General features: G+C 42.5%; 1 protein-coding gene across 1 annotated transcript in view; it reads left to right on the plus strand.

Moving 5' to 3' along the window:
• The window catches only part of LOC115017944 (receptor tyrosine-protein kinase erbB-4-like), a 237,739-nt gene that overhangs the window by 111,741 nt on the left and 98,347 nt on the right, over positions 1-27,651 (plus strand). The window contains exon 2 of the mRNA XM_029446699.1: positions 7,293-7,444. Within this exon, the coding sequence (XP_029302559.1) occupies positions 7,293-7,444 (152 nt within the window). The remainder of the gene's footprint in view (positions 1-7,292; positions 7,445-27,651) is intronic.

Here is a 27,651-nt window from a genome sequence, read left to right on the forward strand (position 1 = left end):
AAAGGATCACGCTGTTACACGCGTCCTCGCCCTGCACTCTTTGAAGGTAAGCTGTGTTTGACCATGGCCTCTGTTTTATCCCCAAAGAACGTTTTGGTGGAGAATTGTGCTATAACCTTGCAAACTCTAAACCCAGATAGAAATTCACAAGCATATTTCCTCCGCTCACACACCTTACAGGCTGTAGCTAACTGAGCTAAAGGCAGATAAAACGGTGTGTTTAAAAAAATAAAATAAAATGCTTCTGTAATGGTAACGGAAATGCAACACTATCCAGTGAACAGAGCCGTGACCTTGCGGCGGAGATGTTAACCAGCTCTGTTTTACTTATGTCACGTTTCATGTCATGCTGCCGATCCCTGCAGTTACCACACAGCCCACTCAGTCAGCCATTACAGCTTAAAACCCAAAGGTTACAGCCTTGTTCTTTCTTTGTTTGAATATACATCCTCTTTCTCCAACTTCTACTAGCCTAATCTTAAAAAGAAATCTTATTACGTAGCCTATCTAATGTGATAAGACTACGGCTACAGGAACATGTAATTTCTTCAGTGTCTTTAAATGCTTCACATCCCTTAAAGCTGTACAACCGAAGCTAAAGAGGTTATAAGTGGTGTCGTGAGTAAAGAAAATAGTTTTTTCATCAAATGTTACTAAATAAACAGGCAAAACATATTAATCCAAAAGATTTCTAAATGTGAAAACATGAATAAATTATTCTTAACACACATAAGTTATTTGAACAATGCAATCACACAGTTTTGCATTGCGCGTATCGTATCGTCACGCAAAATAACATACTGATGTCTTAACAAGCGTGCAACGTGATGGCACAAAGCTATCTGCTGTAACAAAGAATGAATGCTCTCAGTTTTATAGTTTTTCCTTTTAGATTGATTTTAACAGGATCATGCAAACAACGATCTGATGCACCGCACGTAAAAATACTGAGGTCATCACGAGCGTACAACATGATGATGCAAAAAAACTGAAGCTTTAACTTTCCGCTGCAAAAAGAACGAATGCTCTAGCTATTCTGGTTTTTGTTTTATCGATTTAAACATTATGCAAACAACAAGATCCGTTTTTAAAGTCATGATCGTTAAAATTTTCATGAAATCAAACCCCTTCTTTTTTTAATATATAATATTGATGATCTGCATTTTTTCAGTCATAGCCAGTCATGTATTTCAATTCAGAATTATCTCCCTATCTTTTTAATAAATTGTGGCGGAGTCCGCCATTCCTGCACTGAATTGAGAGTATCTCCCTAGGCACAAGGGATTCACAGAGAAACGGTGCATGTGTGTGTAACGTTACTGTGAATGCCAAATCTTAAAACAAGACAAGTGGACTGATGGAAAAATGAGACAGTTTGCAACAGGAGGACAGGAACATGATAAGAGAGCAGATGCAGGGAGAATAAAAGCCGAAGAAGAGGCAGCAATGTGAAGGAGAAGAGATTAAGTGAGAAATGAGAACAAGCACAGCTCAATATGTCAGTGAGAAGAAGCTGGGAGGTAACTGTCTGCCTCCGTCTCTCACTTCATGGATGGATCAGGCTCTACAGCCAAAAGCACCAGGCATACATGCCCGCACGCTCACACATCTCTCTGCTCGTACCTGTCCTGCACTCACTGCAGCTCTCGGAAAACGCAAAGGATGCTCCTTCGTTGTTACTAAACTCCGTTCCAAGAAGAATGGTGTGAGACAGGATTAAGTTGTAATTCAATTTAGGGAGATTAAATTCAGTGAGTTTCAGCGGGAAAACAGACTTTAAGGGATACGCCAGCAGCAAAACTGGGTTATGCAGCTAAGAAGATTATTATTATTATTTTTTATTCAATGCACTCACACAAGCCTCATGGAGCCGGTGCACAGATTGTACTTACGCACAAATGTACACAGACAAAGACATCAAATGCACATCCCATCTGTATTTTAAGTGGACCGAGGCCAAACAGTGGAAAGGAATAATCACTGCCTAAGAGACTGACAAGTCAAGTCTTTCCTTTCTTTGTTGCTCATTTTCTGTCCGTTATAAAGACATGGTTGTCATCAAATTGAATGAAGAAACATAGCATCTAGTAAAAGCATTGAGGCATTGGAGTCTGCTTTGTGCACTGCCGGACCACTGAGGGCATAGATATCCCCCAAGAGTCGTACTATGCAATAATATTGCCAAGAGCTCACTTGTTCTTTTCTTTCCATTGTTCTCTTTTTGTCTGTTGGCTGTTTCTTTTCTGCTCTTCCCTTCTGTTGCATTCATCTCCCTGCATCTATGAGCATTCTTCTTTCTTTTTCTTTTCTCTTTTTTGCTTATCTTACCTTGTCAAAATCTGGTGCCTACATTAACCAAAATTCAAATCCACCGCCAACGGTTCAGTTTGAGCCTCAGGTGTGTTACGCTAGCAACAGTTCGTGTCTAGACTGGTAACCCCCGAGATGCAAATCTTGGCGGAAACTCTTGCGAGATTTGCTGCCCTACTACATATCCTAACCTTAACCATTCAAGTTCAATGCTTTAGCTTAACCATTCGCCAGACTTTCGCAAATCGAGGGTTACCACCTAGACATGAGCATGTAGCATCGAGCTGCTAGCCTTGAGCAGAGATGAGAAGATAGCTACATAATTCTACTAACTCCACACCTCCTTGGTTATTTCACCAAGGGTCGGTGCCTCACGTCCGATCCCAAAGTCTTGTGTGCCTTATGTGCATTCTCATCCGCTTCCTTTAGATTGCGTTGTCACTTTTTGGATACGATAGCTAGCAAAACCTTAACCTGAAAAGCAGTTTAACCTGATCCACGCGTTAACCCCAAGATTAAACTTTCCGGAGACGTCACAAATGACTTCCACCTGACTGCATCATAACGTCCTACCTTATTCAGCTGAACGTGCACTCTGTACAGCCATGTCCTGTAAAACCACACCCATCGGGGTGAAATATCAAGTTTTTAGGGAGACCCGAGACATGAGACAGTGGCAGTTCTTTTTTAAAAGCGTATGTGTTTCTAAAATGAAAACCAAATTTAAATATAAATCAACCCTTATGAACTGTCATACTTGGTTTTGATATGTAATGGTTAATGTTAGAAAACACTTGGATGAGGTCAAAGAAGCGTTACTGTCATGGTTTAAAGAAATCGAGCTTCAAAGGGTTCAAAAAAGGTTCTGGTGAGAAAACAGACATTATTCTTTTGTAATGCCCTTTAATGTATCTGAAGGTTTTAGGTTTTAGGCCTGGCTTGCCTGACTTTATCTCTGCAAAGATACAACTGTAGAAATATTCTGCCTCCCCCACCACACACACACACACACACACCGGCGCTGTCAAGTGGACATGGCCCTGTGTCACCTGATGCATTAACGGGGGAAAAAGGCAACGGCTCAATACTTGCATTGTCCGCCGCTGAGCCTGGGAGAGAGGAGAATTGAGGGAGGGCTGAGACCAAGAAATAGATGGCTAAGGGCAGAGAAAAGGAAATTAGGAAAATAGATAGAAAGAGGTAGAGCAGATGGATCCAGACACTTTCAAAATGAGCCCAGAGAAAAGAGCATTTACAGTAGAGCGTGTCGATATGAATGCTAATGCTCCTGGATGTCGTTCCCACTCTCACAAATACAAGATTGTGTTTCTCTTTCTTTCTCTGTCTCTCTCTTTCAATTCTATTTTCTTTACCTTGCTTACTCACCCTGAATGAGTGCCATTTCTCTCTTTGTCCGTGTGTGAGTGTGTGTGTGTGTGTGTGTGTGCTGCCGGCTGATATTGGCTTTTGAGAGTTGCTTTCCCCTCACTTTTCCCCTCTTCCCTCTGATCTTTTATCACCACACACAGGCATAAACTCACGCACACTACTGTGAGTAGGTTTCAATAACAGATTATTACAGACGCCCGCTAACCTTTCATCACACACACACACACACACACACAGGAGCTCCTCACACACACGAGCGTTTATCGATCCGACCAATTTTAAATCCTTGCAGACTTCCTTTGAGTTTGTAGCCGCTCTTAAATCATTTCATCTAATAACTTATCTGTGTGTGTGGTCAGCAAATCTCATTTATCACCATAGCTCAGGTCCCTTCACTGCCATTGTGTCCCACACAGGAATATGGAGGATCACAGAGGAGAGGAAGCGCACTCATCTTTGCAGAGCCAACGATCTATAAAGCAATATGAGAGTTTATGAGCTCTCAATGTTGTTCAATATAGGGGCAAGTTCAACTATGCAATATTTTCTTTCCCTCGCTTTGTTCTCTCTTTCATGAGAAATTCTTGAAGTATGTGGAGACTATGAACTCTGGCTTGTTAAAAAATGTAAAGCAGATGTATTTAAAGGGAAACCAGCAAATTTGCAGAAGCATTTGCAGTTTTAATTCATTCCATTTACAAAAAAAGACAAAATTAGTCCTTTTCAGTACAATACAGTAGATAGAAAATAGAAAAAATGAAATAAAACATATAAAAGACATCACACGAAGAACATACATTACATATTAAAACAATTTATGTTCTTAAAATGTCCATATTTTGTGCTTAAAATCATTTAATGTGTCCAGTATCTGTAATAATCACGTTTGTAGTTCATTTTAAGCAGAGGCCACTGCACATACTCTGTACAAACAAGTGCAGGGAAGCTTTGAGGGTGGAGTAGTTTGACACTGGAGGTGTAAAATGAAGAAAGACGTATAGAACGGCCTAAAGGAATCCCTGATAAAGAAAGAAGTATCGGTAGAGTTGCCCATGAGCGGTGAATTGGCAGAGTACACCTCTTTAATCTAATACTAAAGAAATACTTCTTCTCTAGCTTCAAAATAAACTAAAGTAAACTCACACTGAGCCTCAAGGGTTGTCGTTACAGACTTTGCTTTTGCGGTTATTACAACAACAAGAGGTTACTCTTGTGGAAAATGCAATTATAGTGTTTTATTCAAAGAAGTGCAAGACTCTCCACCTCCACACACTTTTATTTTGACTGTAATTCATTTGCAAAACACAAAGAGAGACGTTAAAGATGAATTTGACTGATGACGGACATCGTGATAAGATCGTTAGCATGAATTCTTTAGTCCGCGATTATCGTGGAGTGAAAATCTGAAATCGTGTCGGCACTATTCTGGACCAAAACTCGAAGCCAATTGAGTTTTTCTCAGCAGAAATGGTCGGGTGACATTTCTGTTTTATGCTTAAATATGGTTCGGCTAAGCATGCGAACTGCAATAGAATTCAAATATTCCCTTTCCTCAAAAAAGAAGTGAGATCTAGTCAAAGTTGAACCGCTGACAAACTTTAATGAGCAGTTTAATTACATTGAGCCAAACTCCATTCCGGTGCACACAAACCTCCAGTCGTGCCGGCGGTATTGTGGCGATGGTGCCAGCTGAATGGAGCAGATGGTAGCAGGACTGAGGCTGGGGAGGCTGACTGACTGACTGACTGGTGGAAAGGCTGGCAGGGACGGAGAGAGTGCTTGATGGGTGGAAATAGGAGGAACTAATTACAGTGGTAACTGCTGCATTAAGTCGATTGCCGTGCATTTGTCATTAGCACTGCAGACGAACAAACATTTACAGAATCCATATGTTCTCACGTGTTTCTGCAAAGAGTTGAAAAGCAGATGAATAGTTTAGTTGTGGACCTTTTCCTAATGATCAGGACATTTCTTGAGATCAGGAGGCCATTTAGGAGCTCCTTTGGCTTTTGTGCATTTCTCAAGCGCAGTTTAACAGTCGCAGTTAAGCATAACATGTTTAAATTGGGAACCCACTGGCTTATAGAGGGGGTAGCGGTTCTAAATCTGAGACCCAAACTGCAGCACAAATGCGGTCTACTCCCCCCTAAACCCAAATGTGGCAGTGTTCGCTACCAGATGTCTATTCACAACATCAAAACCTGTACTGCTAATTTCCTTGGTCAGGTACAACGTTGCACGTGTTGGATGGCACCACCAGGGACGTTTTGTTTGGTTTGTTGGAAAAATTACCGTCCTGAATTTCATGAAGCTTAGTGTAAAGGTGTAGCATGGGACACGGGAGAACCCATAACATTTTAGAGCTTATCCTAATCCTGAATTTTCACGTCCGTTAACATTGCGAGGTGGTGCATTTGGCCTTGGCGGAGGTCTGCGCTCTCAGAGCTCCCTTCCTTTTTAATTTGTCTTTTTGTCGAACATTTGTGTTCAACTTGTACGTTTACGAATGGACAAGGGACCATTTTTTCTTATTGGCTGAAATGACTAGTGGAGCTGTGTATACATGTGCTGTAGCTGTAACTGTCAGTGCCATTGGCATGGATTCTTAAAAGCTTGTGAGACGGTGTTGGAAGCGATGTTTCTATTCCTGCGCTTTCATGGTTTTCCTATTGTTGTTGTGTGTGTGAATGAAATCTACTACTTTCTAATTGCCAGGCCTTCCCACACTCCAATAGAGCAGTTTCTACTCACCATAATATCTTCAAAGTGTTGTAATCTCGTCAGCTGAGTAAAGTCTCCAAGTGAAACCCTGTGTAAAGGTCAACCAATGCAATTTGAATATCTTTGATTAAACGGTGTGCCAATGCCAGACCCAGACTGTAGGTCACTGCCTCAGAGAAATGATATCCACCCTTCTCACCCCACTTGTCCCTCCCAAAGTCTCCACTCTCGCAGCTTCCTCATTGTCAAGGTTCACGTCTGCACTCTTTTTAGTAATTTACGTAATCTCCTAACCCATTCTTTCTCTACAACTATTCCTTCAATCCTTCCCTTTATCTCTTTCTTTTCCTCTGTTTGTATTTCATATTCACACAATGTATAGTTTTAATCCCTACCCTGCCAGAATGGGTCTTCTTTTGACTTTTTCTTCTCCATTCATTGTCACACTGATTCTTACATTTTTCCAAGACCTTTTTATACAGCAGCCATTGAGCCATGCATCTAGAGTCTTGGTGTTTTAGCTGAAACCTCAGTAAGTGGAGTCAAATAATCCAAGTTTTTTTTATGAGAATATAACCCTGGGGAAAAGAGATGTATCTTACACCAAATGTACCACTGGAAAAAAAAGGTATTTAACTTAACCTTTTAAGTATTAAGCAGATACGGTATAGCCTATTGTATGCGATCAAGTTAGCTTGCCTGATGGTATTTTAAGATGACTATCGCGGTCAAAGCACTTTCCTTGAGTTTTAATTCCATATTCTGAAAATATGTTGCTCTTCGGCTTTGACCTTTTTGGGGTTGAACTTTAGTGTGTTGTCGTATTTTAATTTGCTTTTGAAGTGACACCATTTTTCTGCCTCCGTGTCCAGTTTGTCCCGGCACAGAGAACAAGCTGAGCACTCTGTCGGACCTGGACCAGCAGTACCGGACCCTGAAGAAGCTCTACGAGAACTGCGAAGTCGTCATGGGCAATTTGGAGATTACCAGCATCGATCGAAACCGTAACCTCTCCTTCCTCAAGGTATGAACATTGAACCGTTGTTTACTCGCCAGCTAATGTCATCCTACTGTATCTTCATGAGTAGAAAGAGAGAGACGAAGACTGAATATTTTAACACTGCGGAGAGGAAAAATACTGGGACACAAAGGGAAACAGAGTTGGGATTTTGAACAACACCCTACTGTGTCCTAAATGGCGAATAGCATGCTAGCTCAAATCAAATCAAATCAAATTTATTTGTATAGCCCAATATCACAAACTTCCTAAAAGAAACCCCAAAATGAAAGGGGGAAAAATGGAAGAAACCTCAGAGAGAGCAACTGAGGAGGGATCTCTCTCCCAGGACGGACAGACGTGCAATAGATGTCGTGTGTACAGGATAAACAACATAGTACAAATACAACATTTGACAGAAATTATGTTGTGTTGGAAAAAAAAATAGAAAGTATGGATGAATCCAGGAAAATGTCAATAAGGCTTCCCGGTGTCCAGCAGGACCAGGTCAGCAGGCGCTGTCACGATTCATGATCCTGACGTAAACTTTATCAGTGGCAACCTGCCACATGAGAGACAGACACTCCGGGGATGATACCCCGGATGGTGAGTTAGTAACATACATTTACATAAATGCATACAGATAGAGAGGGAGAAGAAGAGAGGGAGGGGAGGAGAGAGGAAGAGAAGGAAGAGAGCAGGGAGGTGTCCCCCGGCAGTCTAAGCCTATAGCAGCATAACTAGGGGCTGATCCAGGGCAAACCTGAGCCAGCCCTAACTATAAGCTTTATCAAAAAGGAAAGTCTTTAGCCTGCTCTTAAATGTGGAGAGTGTGTCTGCCTCCCGAACACAAACTGGAAGCTGGTTCCACTGGAGAGGAGCTTGATAGTTGAAGGCTCTGGCTCCCATTGTACTCTTAGAGACTCTAGGAACCACAAGTAACCCTGCAGTCTGGGAGCGTAATGCTCTAGTTGGTTTATAAGGTACTATGAGATCTTTAAGATATGCTGGAGCCTGACCATTAATTGATTTGTAAGTCAGGAGAAGGATTTTGAATTCTATTCTGTATTTTACCGGGAGCCAGTGCAGAGCTGCTAATACAGGAGTAATATGATCCCGTTTCCTTGTTCTTGTCAATACACGTGCCGCTGTATTTTGGATCAACTGAAGAGTCTTAAGCGACTAAGACATAAAGACATAAAATGTAAATTAGACAGTTTTTGAATTGTCTGTTTATCTTTAATTGCTCCCACTGTTCCTTTAAACTTGGCCAAGCACATTGTGAAGCTATCTCTGTTCTGAAGGCAGGGTGATGAAATTGACGGAGATCTTGTCATCTTCACGAATACAACAAATAAGTGAATTTGCATTTTATTGTTGCAGCTCCTTGTTTGGATTAATTGAATGGCTTAATCTGCTACAAGAGTGGTAAAATCGATGTCAAAGGAATACTTTACCCATAAAACTTCAAAACTATGTCAAAACATTTGAGTGCCGCCTGCGTGAGACATTTAAACTCTACTCTCCATTAAAAAGAATATATATACAGTATATATTTCCAAAATTCTAAAGTTGGATTAGTCCTTTAAGAGACAGCAGTTGGAAATTTTTCACATTTGTATTCAGGGCAGCTGATGTTGCTGGATCTCTTCTCTTGAGGGTGTTACAATATGTAACCAGCCGATTATGAGTTCACAATCTTATTCTCGTGGATATTAATTAAACCCCTTTGCCAGAACAATACAACACTATGCCGTTCAATGGAACTAATGATAAGAGGTACAGGTAAGAAAATGCGTGTGAGATGCTGCAGGCAAATGAGCAATACTCTGAATGTAAAAAGCCATCGCCAGTCCTCTGGAACACAGAGCTCTCTGGGGTCTGTAGCCACTCTCTGAATATGTGTGTGTGTGTGTGTGTGTGTGTGTGTCCATCATCAGGACAGTGCTTTAGAACTTCCCATGTGCTCCAATGTGCATATACTGTACGTGCCATCAGGCGCCATCCCTCCCCCTTGCTGTTTAATGAAGTGAGGTGTAGTCTAATTACTGGGCCAGCGCTATCAAATGAATACCATAAACAGTCCCATTAGGCCTAGCATCATTAGGGAAACAATTAGGCATCTGGGGGATTGTTAAGTGGATGTGAGGGTGGGGTCAGGATTCGGGAGCTATTTGGTTGCCATAGAAACTCTGTAGCAATCACGCTATTGGTCCCAAGAAATCAGAGACCCCACTCTAATTCTTAAGATGGATACTGTGAGGATGGACTTTCACGGACAAGCCCTTTTTTTTTTTAAGAATGACATTTTACATGGTTCCCACGGGGAATCCTTGTTTGTGAAAAAAAAATCAAGGCCTTGAAAGTTTTTGAAAATAAACATGAATTGTCATTGAAAGTGCTTGAATTTATATATTTTTCTTCACCTAATCTTTAAGCCCCTGATTTTACATTAAGACAACTTGAAAACAAGATATTGAAATTAGATGTAAAGGCTTATACAAGTGATATACATCAATTTACAACTTTTCCTCTTCAATTATACCATTGAATTTTATTCATTCTTTAAATCTGTTGCATTATGTGCGACTGTAAGCGACACACAGTGGTTCATGTAGAGTTCAATGTCGGCAGATACACCATGTTAGACTGATACATAGTGAAGCTGCGGGCTGGCTGGAAATGGTTAAGATGATGTGGTGCACTATAAAGAAAACAGCAGCCTGAGAAGTACGTACAGTATGGACAAAGTGTGGACGGAGGGAGGAAGCGAGAGAAGAGCTAGAGGGTTGTCGCTTTTATGGCCGGCAAAAACAGCTGCTGTGCTAAAATTACAATGTTTAGCTACTGTGCTGCAGGGGTGTGTGTTTGTGTCTGCATATATTTGTGTGTATGAGGAGAGAGCAGAGAGGGGGGGGGGGGGGTTGAGGGTAGGGACAGACAGAAAAGGACTTGGTGCGGTTTTTTTTGCCCAGTGAGATGCTGACAGTTAGATGGATGAGATGGCTCTGCAGCCTCCTCAGTACCAGATTTCTTCTAAAGTGCATCTCTTTTGATTTCTCTTTCATTCTCTGCCTCCCCTTTGATAGACTCAGCATGAACGCGAGAGGATCAGAAATGTGATGAAGTTAGTTTTATAGCCCAGTCTGTGTCACATTTGGGTCAATTTATATTCTCAAATAGCTTGTTATATCCAACTCCGAAGCCCACATTAGGTCACTATAAAGCAAAGTGAACATTTTAAAATGCAGCGTCTAAGGTTGAATTATTTATACTGATCTGAATTGACCTTTTGATGCCCACATGCTGTGATCAAGCCAAAGAAAGACTGTTTAATGCTAGATGACATCAGAGTGTGTAGCTTTTTTATGGCTTTAGTCCAGTTTAATGCTAAACATGGTCACATGTAGGAAGTTTTGACTTTTTATTAATACTCCATTCTTGGTTCTTTTTTATTAGTGCTTTCTTTTTAATATATATTATTTTCAAAAAGACGACATTTCTAACAGGATTAGAATGTATTTATATTTTAAATATAGCCTTACTAAATGTTGTTTCTAGAGCAGTAAAGTCAGGATATAAACTCAATAATATCTCAATGGCAATAAAATAAATGATATTCCCGAGAGCCAGCAAGTTCCGCTGGTTTGTCTCAACCAGCCGCTAAGTTTCTAATAATTTGCAAAAATAAAATAAAAAGCTTAACAGTTAGAATACATACAGATTGCTTTAGTGTTCGCTTGTTCGTCAAATTTCGCTGTGCTTGTGTAAAACACACTGAGGTGGTTGAGAGACTGTGGACAGTAGATTTGAAATATCGTTTTTCTACATGATTAAGCATGATATTACACCAAATGCTAAAAAGTATCGATAAAAGAACCGGTAACACTTAGCTTAAGTATGCTACGGCCTTTAATAAGTGATCCCCGGGGCCAGAATAATACCAGGTTTTGGTATCTGTCTCTATTCAGAGTTCACACACGACTCCTCATCAATTTCTATCCAATCCAGGGAATGGAAAGAATCCAATTTAGTTTAATTTTCTTAAAACTGTTCAGGGCTCCTCAGAAGTAGATGAGAGATTAAATATTTTGTGAATACAGACACAGGTGTGTGAAGGGCATCTCCGTGCTGCCGCCTGGCATACCCTCTCCGTCTAGTTTTCTGGCCGTCTCCCCTGGCCGCTGTCTGTCTGTCACTCAGAATGACCCATTTTCCCAGAAGTGAAGAGGGGTAGCCGAGCCAAGTGGCCTGCAGTGGCCCACAACCAGCTAATGATGTCACCTAGGCTGAAGGACTCTTCATTAAAGCCGGATCAATCTGGCCGGCTAGCGCTCGAAGAACAGGGCGCCATGCCAGGGCTGCAGCTGAGAGGGGCCATGTCCGTTTTAAAGCGATGTACGCAGACACCACGATGTGTGTTTCAAACTCTCTAACTTCTCCCCGGAGGAATTAATCACAAGTTTGGTACACAAACACACATGCTCGTGCACGAGCCATAAAGAGAGATGAATGGCAAGGTCACTATACTATATGTTGAGAGACGGAGACACTCTTTACGGAGCTTATCTCTGGCAAACACCAGCCCGAGAGAGACAGAGATACCGCTCTATATTTTATTAACAAGCACTCATTTCCAACTTTTTTTTGTTTTTGTTTTCTCAAAAAAACGAGGGGGTAACGTGGCTCCGCGGGTTCAGCTCGGCACAGCCAAGGCAACAGAGGAGAGAAGAGAATAAAAAGGGATGAGAGCAGAGAAAAGAGACTCCTCACACCAAAGGATTCCCATTTTCCCCAGGCTGTGTTTCAGCTGCAAATGAAAGCGTTCAGTGATTCTGCAGCTCAGCTATTCTCAAAGCGTACATCCTCAGAAATCTTTTGTGGAGGCACGCGCTTTTCTGCTCTGCTGCCTCGTATGCTTATCAAGCTACCAGTGTGTGTGCAGATACTTGTAGCTGTGTAGATGTCAGAACATTGTGGGAAAATGTCCATCCCAGTTTCTAGGTGATGTCTTGTTTAGTCTAAATCACAAATATGTTCACTTTAATATGATTCATCTATGACATGGGAAGTAGGATTTTATGAATTGGTGTTTTTCTGACGTTGCATTTTATAATATCAAAATAATTAGTAAAACATTATTTTTTCATTATTTACCAAATACCTTAAATCTAATTCTGAGTCTCATTATATAAAAAAAAAGCCATTTCTGCCATTTTTGGATAGAAAATGACTAACGACTATCAAATTAGTTGGCTATTATATTTCTGTTGAGCTCAGGTCTATCAGGTTGCAGGTCTATTAGCAGAGATGTAGACGTTGAGTCTAAAGGAGGTTACTGTAATGGTCGCTTATCTCGGTGTGGCGATGTTCATACATTATGACAAACGTTTCATCCTTTGTAGGTTTCTTTCTTTTCTAAATGTCCTTGCTCCAACCTGCTGAGATCAGTGTGCTAGTCAGAGATTACAGCTTCTCTGTGTGTCATTTTTCAGCACTCATCTGATCGCTCCTCTCTGTGCCTGAGAGTGTGACTCCACGCTATTAATTTACTGTGAGGCAGTAATTCAGACTCCACCCTATTGCCACGTCTGTCCTTCAGCAGTGTTTGCCATTAACTCATGCACTATATGGCTTCCATACTTGTGTGTAATGAAGTGTTTTTTCCAAGTTTGGTGTGGAAGAAGTCGAACGTCCTGCACGGAGCCCTGACCTCAACCCCACCACCGACAAACACCATTTGATGATGTGAAACGCCAAATTCAAGCCCCGTGAAAATCTGAATCCATCTCTGTATTTCTTTTAAATGTATATATTTACATATATATGTTTTCATATATGCAGAACTTCCCAATAACAGGGGAGAAAAGACAAAGTGGAAAACATAACAATGTACAATAATTAAAACACTAATAACAATAGTATTGCTAATTACATAAATTCAATAATAATAATATTATAAAATATAAATAGTAAGAACAATAATATTATGGCTAATTACATAAATTAAATAATATACAATAATAATACTAATAACAATATTAATATTATTGATAATAACATACATTAAACAATTATAATAATAAAGAAAAACATAATAATGATACAATTAAATACAAATAATTATAATAATACAATTAAATAAATAATAAAAACACAAGTCATGACAAACTTGAGATACCGCAAACATTTTACCTGGATGTCAGTATTGGCCTACAACGGAGCCAGTTCAAAGGTTACAGTGGGTTCGGTTGATAGAGGTAATGTTTTCATGTCTTCAAAAAAGGCTGCCACTTCCTGAAAGAGACTTCATATCTGTTTTTTAGGACATACTTGATTTGTATCTAAGGTCGGGCTCCGTGCTGCAGGCCTTTTGGTTGAGAAGAGCGCTCTCCCCTCGCAGTGAGAGATGTTATTTACATGGAGACAGCGAAGAGGTCAAGTGCTCCTCTCCCTCACCCTTTGTCCCTGCTCTTTATAAATGTTTCACACTATTTTGCTCCACACGGCACAATGGCTGTCACAAAACAATGACACTATGATCCCCCAGCGACGCTTGGAGAGAGGCATACAAGCCGGGCAAATCGTACAGTTACATTAGCCTCTGAACCAGCCGAGGTGCTCAAAGAAGGTTGTGACTGCAGCCTGTTAGCGCCCGGCAGCGCCTGCGTAATTACAGCTCTTAACGCTGGGAAAATTAGCACTCTGTTCACTCCAGCCAAGCACCCTGCCAGGTCACAGTGGCACTACCCTGATGTATCTCATATCCTGTTAATTGTGGGGTAATGGAGGCGTCCAAACCCAAGAAAGGACAAATATAACATTTTACTTTGTTTTCTTTCTTTTGCTCCCTTACAAGAGGACTTTCTGCAGTTGTGTGATTTGAAAGTTGAAAAACTTCTACTTAAAAAGTGTTTTATAAGAAACTGCTAAAAAATAATATGAAAAGAAAAAAACAAGCTAATGGATGACATATTCAACAGTTTGTTGGAAGCATTATATATTTAGCAAAAATCTGAATCGAACAGACAAAATTAACTCTAGAAAAAAATGAGAATAAAAAACGTTCTTCTGTGTGCGTGTGTGTGTGTGTGTGTGTGTGTGTGTATATGTGTGTGTGTGTGTGTGTGTGTGTGTGTGTGTGTGGTGTGCGTGCGTGTGTGTGTGCACTTGCTCTTCCAACCTCTTCCCTCAAGCCATACAGAGGGACAAAAACTAACAACCAAAAAACCTCTTGATGCGGGACAGATGAACATGGACAGATCTGTCATTTTTCCCTTTCGGTCATTTTGATTGGCCATCAGCGCGGCAAACAGAAAAACACAAGCTATAACAGGGATGCGTTTCATCTGAGGTGCTGCTTACACTGACCGAACTTATCATTTCTGCTCTGTTGCTGCATTTTGTGTTCAGTAGTGAAAATAAGGAAGCGGTATACATTATGTATAGGCATATATTTAAATGTTTAATATGTAACATGTCCGCATTAACATGGGATAATAAGGAAGCGGTATACATTATGTATAGGCATATATTTAAATGTTTAATATGTAACATGTCCGCATTAACATGAATAGATCTTTGTTATACGTTTCCTAATTTCTTCCAACATCTTATTTCGTCTGTCATTTTAATTAAGATGTCATATTCTCTTTGAGCATGCATCAGTGTTGTGTTTATCTATCAGAAGCTGTCATAAATTGAATTTCTATCCAGTTTGAGGCCCCATTTTACAATAAACTTGTTAGATCTTGGTTGTTAACTATATATTTTAAACCGATGAAGGATTTTAGTCATCGGGTATCTGGGTCTTATCAGAGTTATCAGAGAAAGAAGCTGACAGCCAGACAGCATCGAAAAAACATTGATTTTTAACATGAAACTGCTTTATTCAGTGTTTTCACCGGTTTTACTCACCGCGTGATTGTTTTGGAGAGGAAGAGACCTCTGCGGTTAATTCGGCTCCCGGTAGAAACCTCCTGAATGTCTGGATCTGATTAAACATCAGCGTCAACTAGGTCTGCAGTCCCTCCGGGATGCCGAGCAACATCGGAAAAAAACACAATTTCTTTTGGCTAAGATACCGTCCTATATGGACAGGCTGGGAAGCAGAAATCTCTTGGCTTGAGGCCTTTCCCTCTCCTCTGTAAAGGTGTATTCTATCTTTGCACTTAGCCATGCAGAAGTTGAAGCCTCAACTTAGTTTTTAACACACATTTTGAACGTGAACACGCTTTATTCAGTGTTTATTCCACAGTTTTACTCAAGACAAATGACATAATGTATGTTTTAATACACTATGCATGCACACTTAGGAAACTACCCTGTTGTACCTGACTCCTGTGGGAGTTGCTGCCCCGCAGTTAGGATGTTGTTCTTGGTAGGTGGTACGACTGAGACACTGCTCCTGCTCATTACAGGGCTCCTGGTTGTTTAACCTGCAGCACTGGAGAGCTGTTTTTTTCAATGCAGAGCAGGCCCTGAACACATGCACACTCACACACATTCTCACAGCACATATTATGGAAACATATGCATGTACACACAAACACACAGATTAAACATGCATGCTCACGACCTGCTCTCTTGTATTGGCATTCCGATTGTCCCGCTCATGCGTGTCGGTGCGTGCGGTCGGCCCGCTCTTTTTTTTTGTCCGCCTGATCAAAGCAGACACGGTGCAGAGCAGAGGTCTCGGAGGTGAAATTAAAATCTTGCTGCTTCCATGGCGCGGAGGGGGAAAGTGATTACTGTTAAATTAAAAGGTACGACCATAAAAGCTCGCCACAAACGAACCCTCGCAATTCATCAAAAATGATCCCACGGCGCGTCTTTTGCTTATCAAATTGTAAAATATTGTCCATGACACCGGCGTAACAGGGGCGTAATTAATGCACTAAATCAATTCGGAATCACTCTGCGCAGAGTCGCCCTGCTGGGATGCCGTCATTACCACAAATTATGGTGGCAGATGCATGGGGCCGAGAGGAATGTATAAAGCTCTAGCGGTGTCTTCCCTTCCTCTACAACCGATCCAGTTAATTTCCCACTCTCTCTGACTGAGTGTTAAACACCGTGGCATTTCTCTTCAATCACACCTGTGCTATCTAGTTACCAGGTGAAAATAGTGAGTGCTTTTTTTAAACTCCCTGAAATTATCTCTTTGGCTGCCGCTGACATGCGAGTGAATATATTTATTTTAGTTTATATCCGAGGATGATGAATACTGAGACCCAGCAGCACATAATTCCCATTGAAAAATAGCAATTTTATTGCTTTCAGGATATTTACTCCCACACAGCTCAAGCATTGCCTCACTGAGTGCTTTGAGAGTGCAGTGGTGGAATATCAAATCTCGCCATACAGCAGATGTATGTATGAGATATGGATGTGCTTGTTGATTCCCAAAAAAAGGAGTCATATCTCATGTAGTAATATAAAAAAAACCTACATCATAAACCTCTACAACCCTGTATTATAGCTTTGTTTGAGTACAACCGAAATATTACAATTTGAGGTTATAATAACGATGTCATTCCCAATTTTCGGCATTAAATATTTGGCTAGAACTCCAACCAATTTGCCCTTTAAGGAGTTTACTATTTTTATCTTTTTTTTTTTACTTCTGAAATCCACAAAAATGTGACATAAAAAAACTTACTTGTGGTAAAAGTATTTGATCAAATGCATTTTCCAGGGTAAAGCTGAATTTCCATTCTTACTATTGAAGCCAACACATACAGTTCCTAAGTAGTTCCTTAGTTCCTAAGGTTCTCCGGGAAGAAAGTGAGAATTAGAATATCTTCTGAGGAAGATAGCGAGATATGATCGAAGGCTGCAGGAAGTGTCACTAATGGACCTGGCGGTGAGATAGTATAGTCAACTTTCAGTGTGTATCGTGGTTTTAGTACATGGCTTTCCACAACTTTGGGAATATTAGGGCGTGAAGAAAAAACCCTAAAACTTCCTCGTTCTTCCTCTGGCTGCTCCAGTTGAACATCTGAGTATTATACTTCTGCAGAGAATAGTAAAGGCAATACAATAACCTCTCACTGCAAAACACAAATGAATAATGGAGTTTTTCTTGTCTCCCACAAATTCCCACGAACTTTGTGAAATATTCAGATTGCTTTCAAATGAATAGTTACATGATGAGATCATATGCCCAGGGATCTCGCACCTTCTGAAACATTAAATTCAAGGATTTTTCACAGACTTTTTTGGTAAAAATCCCTCAAAATCAAGGATACTAATCCATCCATCCATCCATCCATCGTCTACCGCTTATCCGGGATCGGGTCGCGGGGGCAGCAGCTCCAGTAAGGAACCCCAATCTTCCCTTCTCCGGGCCACATCCTCCAGCTCCGACTGGGGGATCCTGAGGCGTTCCCAGGCCAGTGAGGAGATATAATCTCTCCACCGAGTCCTGGGACTTCCCCGGGGTCTCCTCCCAGCTGGATGTGCCTGGAACACCTCCCTAGGGAGGCGCCCAGGTGGCATCCTTACTAGATGCCCGAACCACCTCAACTGGCTCCTTTCAACGTAAAGGAGCAGCGGCTCTACTCCGAGTCTCTCACGGATGGCTGAGCTTCTCACCCTATCTCTAAGGGAGACGCCAGCCACCCGTCTGAGAAAACCCATTTCGGCCGCTTGTACCCGTGATCTCGTTCTTTCGGTCATGACCCAGCCTTCATGACCATAGGTGAGGGTAGGAACGAAGATCGACCGGTATATTGAGAGCTTTGCCTTCTGGCTCAGCTCTCTTTTCGTCACAACGGTGCGGTAAAGTGACTGTAATACCGCCCCCGCTGCTCCGATTCTCCGGCCAATCTCTCGCTCCATTGTCCCCTCACTCGCGAACAAGACCCCGAGGTACTTGAACTCCTTCACTTGGGGTAATGCCTCATTCCCTACCCGGAGTAGGCAATCCACCGGTTTCCTGCTGAGAGCCATGGCCTCAGATTTGGAGGTGCTGATCCTCATCCCAACTGCTGCACACTCGGCTGCGAACCGATCCAGTGACTGTTGAAGGTCACAGACCGATGATGCCATAAGGACTACATCATCTGCAAAGAGCAGCGATGAGATCCTCAGGTCACCGAACTGCAACCCCTCTCCTCCACGACTACGCCTCGATATCCTATCCATGAAAATCACCAACAGGATTGGTGATAAAGCGCAGCCCTGTCGGAGGCCAACATTCACGGGAAACGAGTCCGACTTACTGCCGAGTATCCGGACACAACTCTCGCTTTGGGCGTACAGGGATTGGATGGCCCTCAAAAGTGACCCCCTCACCCCATACCCGGTCATACGCCTTCTCCAGATCCACAAAACACATGTAGACCGGATGGGCGTACTCCCAGGCCCCCTCCAGGATCCTTGCAAGAGTAAAGAGTTGGTCTGTTGTTCCACGACCAGGACGGAATCCGCATTGTTCCTCTTCAATCAGAGGTTCGACTACCGGCCGAACCCTCCTTTCCAGTACCTTGGAGTAGACTTTACCAGGGAGGCTGAGAAGTGTGATACCCCTGTAGTTGGCACACACTCTCTGGTCCCCCTTTTTAAATAGGGGAACCACCACCCCGGTCTGCCAACCCCTAGGCACTGTCCCAGACTTCCACGCAATGTTGACGAGGCGTGTCAACCAAGACAGCCCCTCAACACCCAAAGCCTTCAGCATTTCTGGACGGATCTCATCAACCCCTGCGGCTTTGCCACTGTGGAGTTGTTTGACTACCTCAGTGACTTCCATCAGGGAAATTGACGATGATCCCCCATCAGCTTCCAGCTCTGCCTCAGGAGTTCCTCAAAGTGCTCCTTCCAGCGGCCGATAACCTTCTCAGTTGAAGTCAGCAGGGTCCCACCCTTGCTGTACACAGCTTGGATGGTTCCTCGCTTCCCCCTCCTGAGGTGCCGGGTGGTTTTCCAGAAGCACCTTGGTGCCGACCGAAAGTCCTTCTCCATAGCTTCTCCGAACTTCTCCCACACCCGCTGCTTTGCCTCTGACACGGCAGAAGCTGCCGCCCTTCTAGTCCTTCGATACCCTGCAACTGTTTCCGGAGTCCTCCCGGATAACATAACCCGGAAGGACTCCTTCTTCAGTTGGACGGCTTCCCTGACCACCAGGGTCCACAACGGTGTTTGAGGGTTACCGCCCCTTGAGGCACCTAAGACCTTGAGACCACAGCTCATCACCGCAGCTTCAGCAATAGAGGTTTTGAACATCGCCCACTCAGGTTCAATGCCCCCAACCTCCACAGGGATAGCTAAAAAGCTCCGCCGGAGGTGTGAGTTAAAGATCCCCAGGACAGGGGCTTCCTCCAGACGTTCCCAGTTCACCCGCACTACTCGTTTGGGTTTACCAGGTCTGTCCAGAGTCTTCCCCCACCCCTTGATCCAACTCACCACCAGATGGTGATCAGTCGACAGCTCCGCCCCTCTCTTCACCCGAGTGTCCAAAACATTGCGGCCTCAGATCAGATGATACGATTACGAAATCGATCATTGACCTTTGGCCTAGGGTGCTCTGGTACCACGTGCACTTATGAGCATCCTTATGTTCGAACATGGTGTTTGTTATGGCCATTCCATGACTAGCACAGAAGTCCAACAACAAATGACCGTTCGGGTTTAGATCAGGGAGGCCCTTCCTCCCAATCACGCCTCTCCAGGTGTCTCCAACGTTTCCCACGTGTGCGTTGAAGTCTCCCAGCAGGACTACGGAGTCCCCTACTGGAGCCCCCTGCAGGGCTCCATTCAGGGTCTCCAAGAAGGCCGAATACTCAGAACTGCGGTTTGGGGCATAGGCACAAACAACAGTCAGAGTTTTCCCCCCCATAACCCGAAGGCGTAGGGAGGCGACCCTCTCGTCCACCGGGATAAACTCCAACGTAGCGGCGCTCAGCCGGGGGCTAGGATACTAATACAGTTAATTAAAAAAAGTTTGATTGTTGCATAACATGTATTAATTCAAGCGCTTTCTTTTAGACCCATTGTCACGAACAACGGCACGAAAAAACACAGGATCCAAAATACTCAACTCAAAAAGTTCAAACTAAAATATATTTTAATCCAAAATGTATCCATTAAAAAAAAACAACCATACACTTGACTAGTTTTACAAGAAGAACTGGCGCAAGACAAGGCGAGACAGGACTATTTATACATGAGGTAAGGGGACACAGGTGACAACAATCAGGGACAGGGCAGACAATCACAGAAGCGGGAAAACACACAAAGGCAGGAAATTAAATGACCTGGAACGAGAGTGAAAGGTGAGTTTCAAAACAAAACAGGAAGTGCAAGACGACATTAGACAAGAGTGACGATAACGTGACCTGAGAGACATTAAACACTGAACATGAACTAAACTATAAAATAAATACACGACATAACATTAAATAATCTGACGGGACATGACACCCATGTCTATTTATGTCTATTTCCCCCTCAAATTCACAACTTTCAAGGATTTCGAGGACCCGTGGGAACCATGTATGCCTTTTTGAAGACAGTGCGTCATAGTTGCAGGACATATTATGTATACATATTACATCATTATAAATTATATCAAATCCTCTCTTAAAGATTTAGAAGAATTTTGCAATTGCATATACCACACAGTGCACCTAAAAAAAGAAAGTTGAATTTTCTCAATTCTGTATTGTCCAGTGGATATTAAAGGGGTATGTTCACATATAAACTCCACGTTGAACATTATTTGCGTGCAAAACACGTTTGATAGTCTCACATTGGCACACGTAATTATTCCTGGGTTGATAGCGGCACAAGATGCAAAAAGAACACAAAAACGCATTTGCAGAGAAAGTTTGAGAGCTCTTTTCAGGAATTATGTAATTTGGTGGAATACCCTCACCTACATCCTTATCAGCATAACTTTAGTAATGTTAGCGCTCCACAGTAATTGCCAGTAATGTGAGTAACATCATCATAAATCAATTAGTTTAAACTGGTTCCTTTTTTTATATTTCATATCCTATGTTCTGTCTCATTCGCACATACGTGCTAAAAACCACAAATGTGTGTATTTTCAGTGATATTCTACCTTAATATCAGTCTGCTAATGTTGTCCTCTTGGCTCCATCACCCTTGGCTCCATCACCCCTTCTTATTCAGCTTAGTGTTGGGCAGCGACTGGGATTTAAAGTTTCTACGCCATTCGTGACACCGTTCCTGCCATTACGAGCACCCAGCCTTCCCCTTGACCCCCCCCCCCTTAGAGATACTAAAAGCTCATTTTAGTGGCAGATTAATTCATGGCTGTGTGTAAATTGTTTCTCCCAATGCCTTTTTCAATATCTGCCCCTCGCAGCTGGCTTTGGGAAAACTCTGCTCCTGCTGTACTGAGTGGAAGGAACAGATTGCGTTCCTCAGTGACATTTACACCGTGTATCTGTGAGTGTGAGCTGTGTGAGTGTATGATATGGAAGCATTATGCCACCCCATGATGTCTTAGTGAGTCTCTCTGTCCACTTTTCCCAAGTACAAGGAGAGGAACAGGGTCTCCTACTGATCTTTAAAAAGTCTTCAAACGTCTTGAATTTAGTTTTTGATATTCAAGGTCTATAAATGTCTTAAAATATTTGGAATTGTTGCAGGAGATGCATTAAATCCGGTTTTGGGTCTGCATGCTTTGTATTGTTCGATGCCCCCGTCAGCCTCTGGCCACTCAGGCCTCGGCCGTGCTTCCCCCTGTCACTCTGTCCCTGGTGCTTTCAGGCGCTGTTACGGGCACTGTAGCCTGAGCCTCTCTATGGGCAGGTTGGCAGCTGCCGTGGTGCTGCGGGCGCTTAAATCAACCCCCAGTCTGGGCCTGACCATATCGTTTTATTTCCGTTAATAAGAAGGAAGTTTATTCCGCACAGAATATTTCAGTTATTCAAATTCAATACAACGCTGTCCACTGTAGTCTCGTTTGTCTATTTTCTTTTGCCTCTATTACTTTTTCCTTTTTAGAGGTATTAGAAAAGTCTTAAAAGTCATTCGATTTGTACTTAAAAATGTACAGATACAAAGAATACAAAGAAGTTGATATAGGTGTTCAAAGATGCAACTTTTATTTCAAAGATTACTTTAATAAGTGTCTTAAAATCAGGGTTTGAGGGAAGTTCCGTCCATCTTTGGCTCTTTGGTGTCGGTTGATCTGTCCACTGCTGCAGACTGAAATTTTCAACAACTATGGGATGTATCGGGATGAAGTTTTGTACAGATGTTCCAGATGATGAATGCTCAAGACTTTGGCGATCCCATGATTTTACCATTCGCATGTCAGCGTTGTCATTGTGAGCCTCCTAATGTTCGCTCAAAGCCCGAGCACAGCCTCGCAGAGCCGCGAGCGTGGCTGTGGACTCTAAGTCTTGTTATTCTTTTAGTTTTGAAAAATGCTGCCTGATTGGAGCTTACAGGCTGATTATGTCAGCTCAGCAAAACAATGTAACTGTTTTAGAGACGAAGACAAAAGCAGCAAAAAAACTGCCTGCTAAAAATGCACTCCAGGCATCCACACAGATTCACCCAGAGCTACTGACTTCATCAACAATTACTCACAGGGCGACACAAGTTGGGCGGAGTGTGAATGTTTCTTTCTGTTCCATCACATTGCTTCCTATTTATGTCCTCTAATGACTGTAATCCCATTAATGATATTTATAAGTCCTATTTATTATTACCGAGTGTATATTCCTGAAATATGTATGCAGATAGCAAACACTCATCTCCTATACTCCTCAACAATATGCCTCGGGAGTTGGTTACTTACTGACAGAAAACGTGTTTCATGCATTTCCATCCTGCTCAGTAATCCGCTCTGCTGCTGGATGCTCGCCGATGGCTGGTACCCACAGTCGGAAAAGCACGTTTCTTTTTTGTTTCAGTGAAAATCTCATTGTGAAGTTAATAAAAAAAAATTAGCAGGGTGCGTTTTACGTTCTATAGGGGCTCCGGATCCAGCTGGGATTGTAAAAAAATGAACAGAAACCTGAAGCCATATATCACTCAGATGTTACACAGTAAATTGCTGCTCTGTTCCTGTGTCACCCAGATTGTTTCTGACAATTTAACAAGGAACTTTCCATATTTCTGCGTATCGTGTGTGTGTGTGTGTGTGTGTGTGTGTGTGTGTGTGTGTGTGTGGTTCAGAGGCTACAGGCTTTTTCCTTTGGCGTATTGTGGGTAAGTTGGGGTGGAAGGCAGCTAAACTTCCTTGAATTTCTCCGTAATGCTGTCTTCAATCGAAGTCAATTGGACTTAAAGGCAAAGGTCACCCCAAAATCAAAAATACATATTTTCACTCGTACCTGTTAACTATTAACTATAAACTTCCAATATAGGGAAACTCAATGGGATTCAGCTTGTGGTGCTCAAAGCGCCAAAAAATACATTCAACCTCCTAACAGGTTTCCAAATACACAACTGATATCAACATCCATTGGATAGTGGTGGGCGGATCAATCTAAAATATCAATGTACCGATACCAACGTTGGTATCAGATCGATACCAAAGTTTGCAGTATCGCCCACCTCTACCATTGGAGTGTAGGTGATCCAATATAAGTATTTCTTAGGTTGCCTGATGATGCGTTTAACTCACCTACAGTGAAGGGAAATTATTTTTTTCGCTAAGATACCATCCTATATGGACAAACTGGGAAGCAGAAATTTCTTGGCTTGAGGCCTTTCCCTCTGTAAAGGTGCATTCTATCTTTGCACTTAGCCATGCAGAAGTTGAAGCCTCAACCTCACTACGTGCCGTATATTATGATACACCAAGTGGAACAATTTTGTCTTGGAGTTGGCATTTGTCATGTGTGCTCTCTCAGGTTTCATTATGTAGTCAAATTGATTCCTATTGCCACCCACTCTAAAAAAAATACATGCATGTCAGAGTGTGCATGCATGGATGCACCTGTAAGACCCATATATTCTCGAACAAGCACACAGGTGCTTAAACGTGAACATACACACACCTCGTACCGCCAGAAATCCGAACATCCATCTCCGATTAGGGCGATTTGATTCCAGAGTAATGAAGTAGTTTAGCGCTGAAACGTGTTGCGCTTCATAACCGCTGATGGTGCCACTGCTATCATTTTTTACTGAGGCAAAATGGCAAATACCCTTCATAACCAATACACACACACACACACACACACACACACACACACACACACACACACACACACACGTACAAGCCCAAACTTTATAAAGAGACAAGACAGATCAAATCTGACACGGTTGTAATCAGTCCTACAGCTGCCTGGTTACCTGGCCTGAATATATTTGTAGCGTGTGTGTGTAAGAAAGAAAAGTAGTGTTTCAGGCTGAGAAAATAGTTGTGTATGTGGAGGAATGTAATGGTTAGTAGGATTGTTGAAGGAGGGTGTAGCAGCACTTTGTGAGATTCCGGTGCCCAGTGCGAGAGAAAGTATGATTTATGTCCTCGATGACCACTTATAACAGAATCATTACCTGTAACTTTCATTTTCTATACATTCACAATCTCCCAAAATAGGAATTCATATGTTTTTGTCTACTTTTCCATTGTCGTAAATTGATTATCCAAGCAAAGTCTTGCATTGTCTTCCAATGGCTGCATCCCACCCCTGCACCATGCCCAATCATCAATCACTTGGAAGGGCTGTTAAGCACCTTTTCGTTCCCAGAGGAGTGAACTGACATTGGGCCTCGGAGGCCACTCAGCTCCCCCTTCTTTCTCCTTTCCCTGGAGTCGCCGGGCCCCCCATGTAGCTGATTGGACCCTTCCCTCAGGGATCCTGCCAGCTCTCAAAATATCTGTCCTAAACTGGGATGACCATAAATAATGAGGAACTTAAATATGAGATACAGGAGCTATACAAGAGCTAACATGCTTCTCACTCCAACCCCCCCCCCCCCCCCTCCATAGCTTACTGTCAAGCGAGTAGAAGCCAGCCTGTGGCTGACGTGTACTAGGTTTGTCACATAACTGCATTATGTAGGGTTCCCAAAGGCTACAGCATAATGCGATACGCCATGCCACTGTTGCTGGGTTGCTACAACAGCCTTGCCTCATGAGTTATGTATTAGTGTTTTCACTGCGGCTTAAGGATCAGATACTGTACCGCACTGTCACTGGTTTAGTTCTGCCTGCTAATGTGCAGCAAACTTTCCCCTTTGGTAATTTTAATTTCAGGGTCTTTACTGTAAATGTATCTTGACAACGCTGACGCCTCACGGACGGCGCTCATGAAACGGGCTCGTGTGAGATTGTCGGGCTGTCTGAGACAATAAATATCAGCCCCCGGAAGCCAGTAGCACAGCTGCTGCTGGAGGCACACCCCTGGATGTACACACACAGACCACTGTGTCATCCCAAAGTCATTGTCAACACTAGCTGGCAGTATTGAAACTGAAACATGTCAGTTTGTGTGTCTGATTCAGAAAACTTGCCTTTTTCATCCGGTGGCAACTTGAGTAATTGGGATCCAACTTAAAAACTCTACAGATCTGGCTTTTTTTTCATAGACTTCATTGCATGTGTGAATAAAAAACGTTTAAAATTTCAATTACTTAAGGAAATTACACTTAGAAGGTTCATTTCCCACCTCTTGCTACTCTTATAAAATGTGGTCTCCTACTTGCTCACTATCTAAATTAGGAAAATGAAGAATAAAAAAATACTTGAGTGAGCTCATTATTTAATACATAATAAAAAACACTATTGATTAACCTTTTTCTGAAGAACTAAGAACAGGCCTCCTGGTATTTGATCATAATTACGGTACCTTGATTCGAGACGCTGTAGTAGATACTCCTCCATTGAATGCCCATCTAGCAAAAGTCTTTTGATTGAGCTGAGCAAGATATTACTTTCCTTTTCCCTAATGTGCCGGTGGAGAAGCTAAAACACCTTATAGGGGGGAATGGATTTCAAACCGCTCCGCGCCACCGACATGAAAAGCGGTGTGTGGGTTCAAAACACACGCTCGTCTGCATTTGATGTGGTTTCCATTTGATGTGAGCAAACGGCCCTCCCCCCCTCCCCCCACCACCTGCACACTTTTCACCCTGTTGATTCATCTCACAGGAGTACCTCAGGGTACTATCAACAAACTTGAGATGTTTCGCACAAAAAGAGCTCTGCACAAATACCTGGAGTGAATGACTCAGTCATTTTCACGGTGACATTTCATGCAGCTGGATTTTCATTTCTTTCAAAGTCAATGGGCCTCTTCTCAAAGGCCTTGATTTTTTTTACAGGATTTCTCAAAAATCTTGAATGTCACACCCAAGTGCTCTCAGCATACTTAGCATCCAAACAGTCGCACGAGGTGAAGGAGCGCATACTTCTCTTACAGAGCTCATTGGACCGAATTGGTAAACAGGTCCCTGCCCGCCCATTGACTTTGCTGCCGTGTGGAGGAGTCAGATTGCGCCGCCGCTCCAGTCAGATCAAACTGTTGAGAGTCGGCAGTGTTGCCGCTGACATGCGCCGCTGCACTCTCCTTGACTCACTGGCAGAGTGCTCTATATGTATGGAAATGAGCCATAATCACCATAATATGTGTCCCATCTCTTGTATTTTATAATGGTGTCATTATACTTTTCCCCACTGCATGATGCCTTTTTCCCCCCTTCCTCCTCTCCTTTTCCACTTTCCCGTGCTTTCCCCTCTCCCCACCCCATCCTTCCTCCTTTGCTTACTCCTTCACCGAAACCTTCCTCCCCACATCGCTCCTTCTCATGCCATCTACCTCATTTACACTCTCACTCATCCAAATGACAGGAACAGGTGCACTATTAATTATGCTTTGAAATATATCTCCTTTGTGCTCCACTTCTCTTCCCCTTATCATTGCGTGCTCCCTGCAAAGGCTCCACCACACTGCACCTCCTAACCCTAAACTTCTCTCTTGTTCTTCGAGATCCTTTGACTTTTTTTTATACCTCCTTATTCTATGGATGCCATTTTCATATTCATAACTCCTGCTATGTTATTTTTAGGCCTGCTATCTTGAGATTACAACCTAATTGTGTCGTTATCTCGAGATATCAAACTGTTTTCACATGACGATGTTCTAACTATCTCGTTATCTTTACGCAGCAACTTATCAGTTTGTAGTGCTTATGTTTGCTATCCCGAGATAACAATTGAATTGCATCGTTATCTCAAGGTATCGAACGTTGTTTTCTCATGAGCACGACTTAAATATGTCATTATTTCGAGATAACAA

This window comes from Cottoperca gobio, chromosome 2 (assembly GCF_900634415.1).
Source record: "Cottoperca gobio chromosome 2, fCotGob3.1, whole genome shotgun sequence".
NCBI classification, from domain to species: domain Eukaryota; kingdom Metazoa; phylum Chordata; class Actinopteri; order Perciformes; family Bovichtidae; genus Cottoperca; species Cottoperca gobio.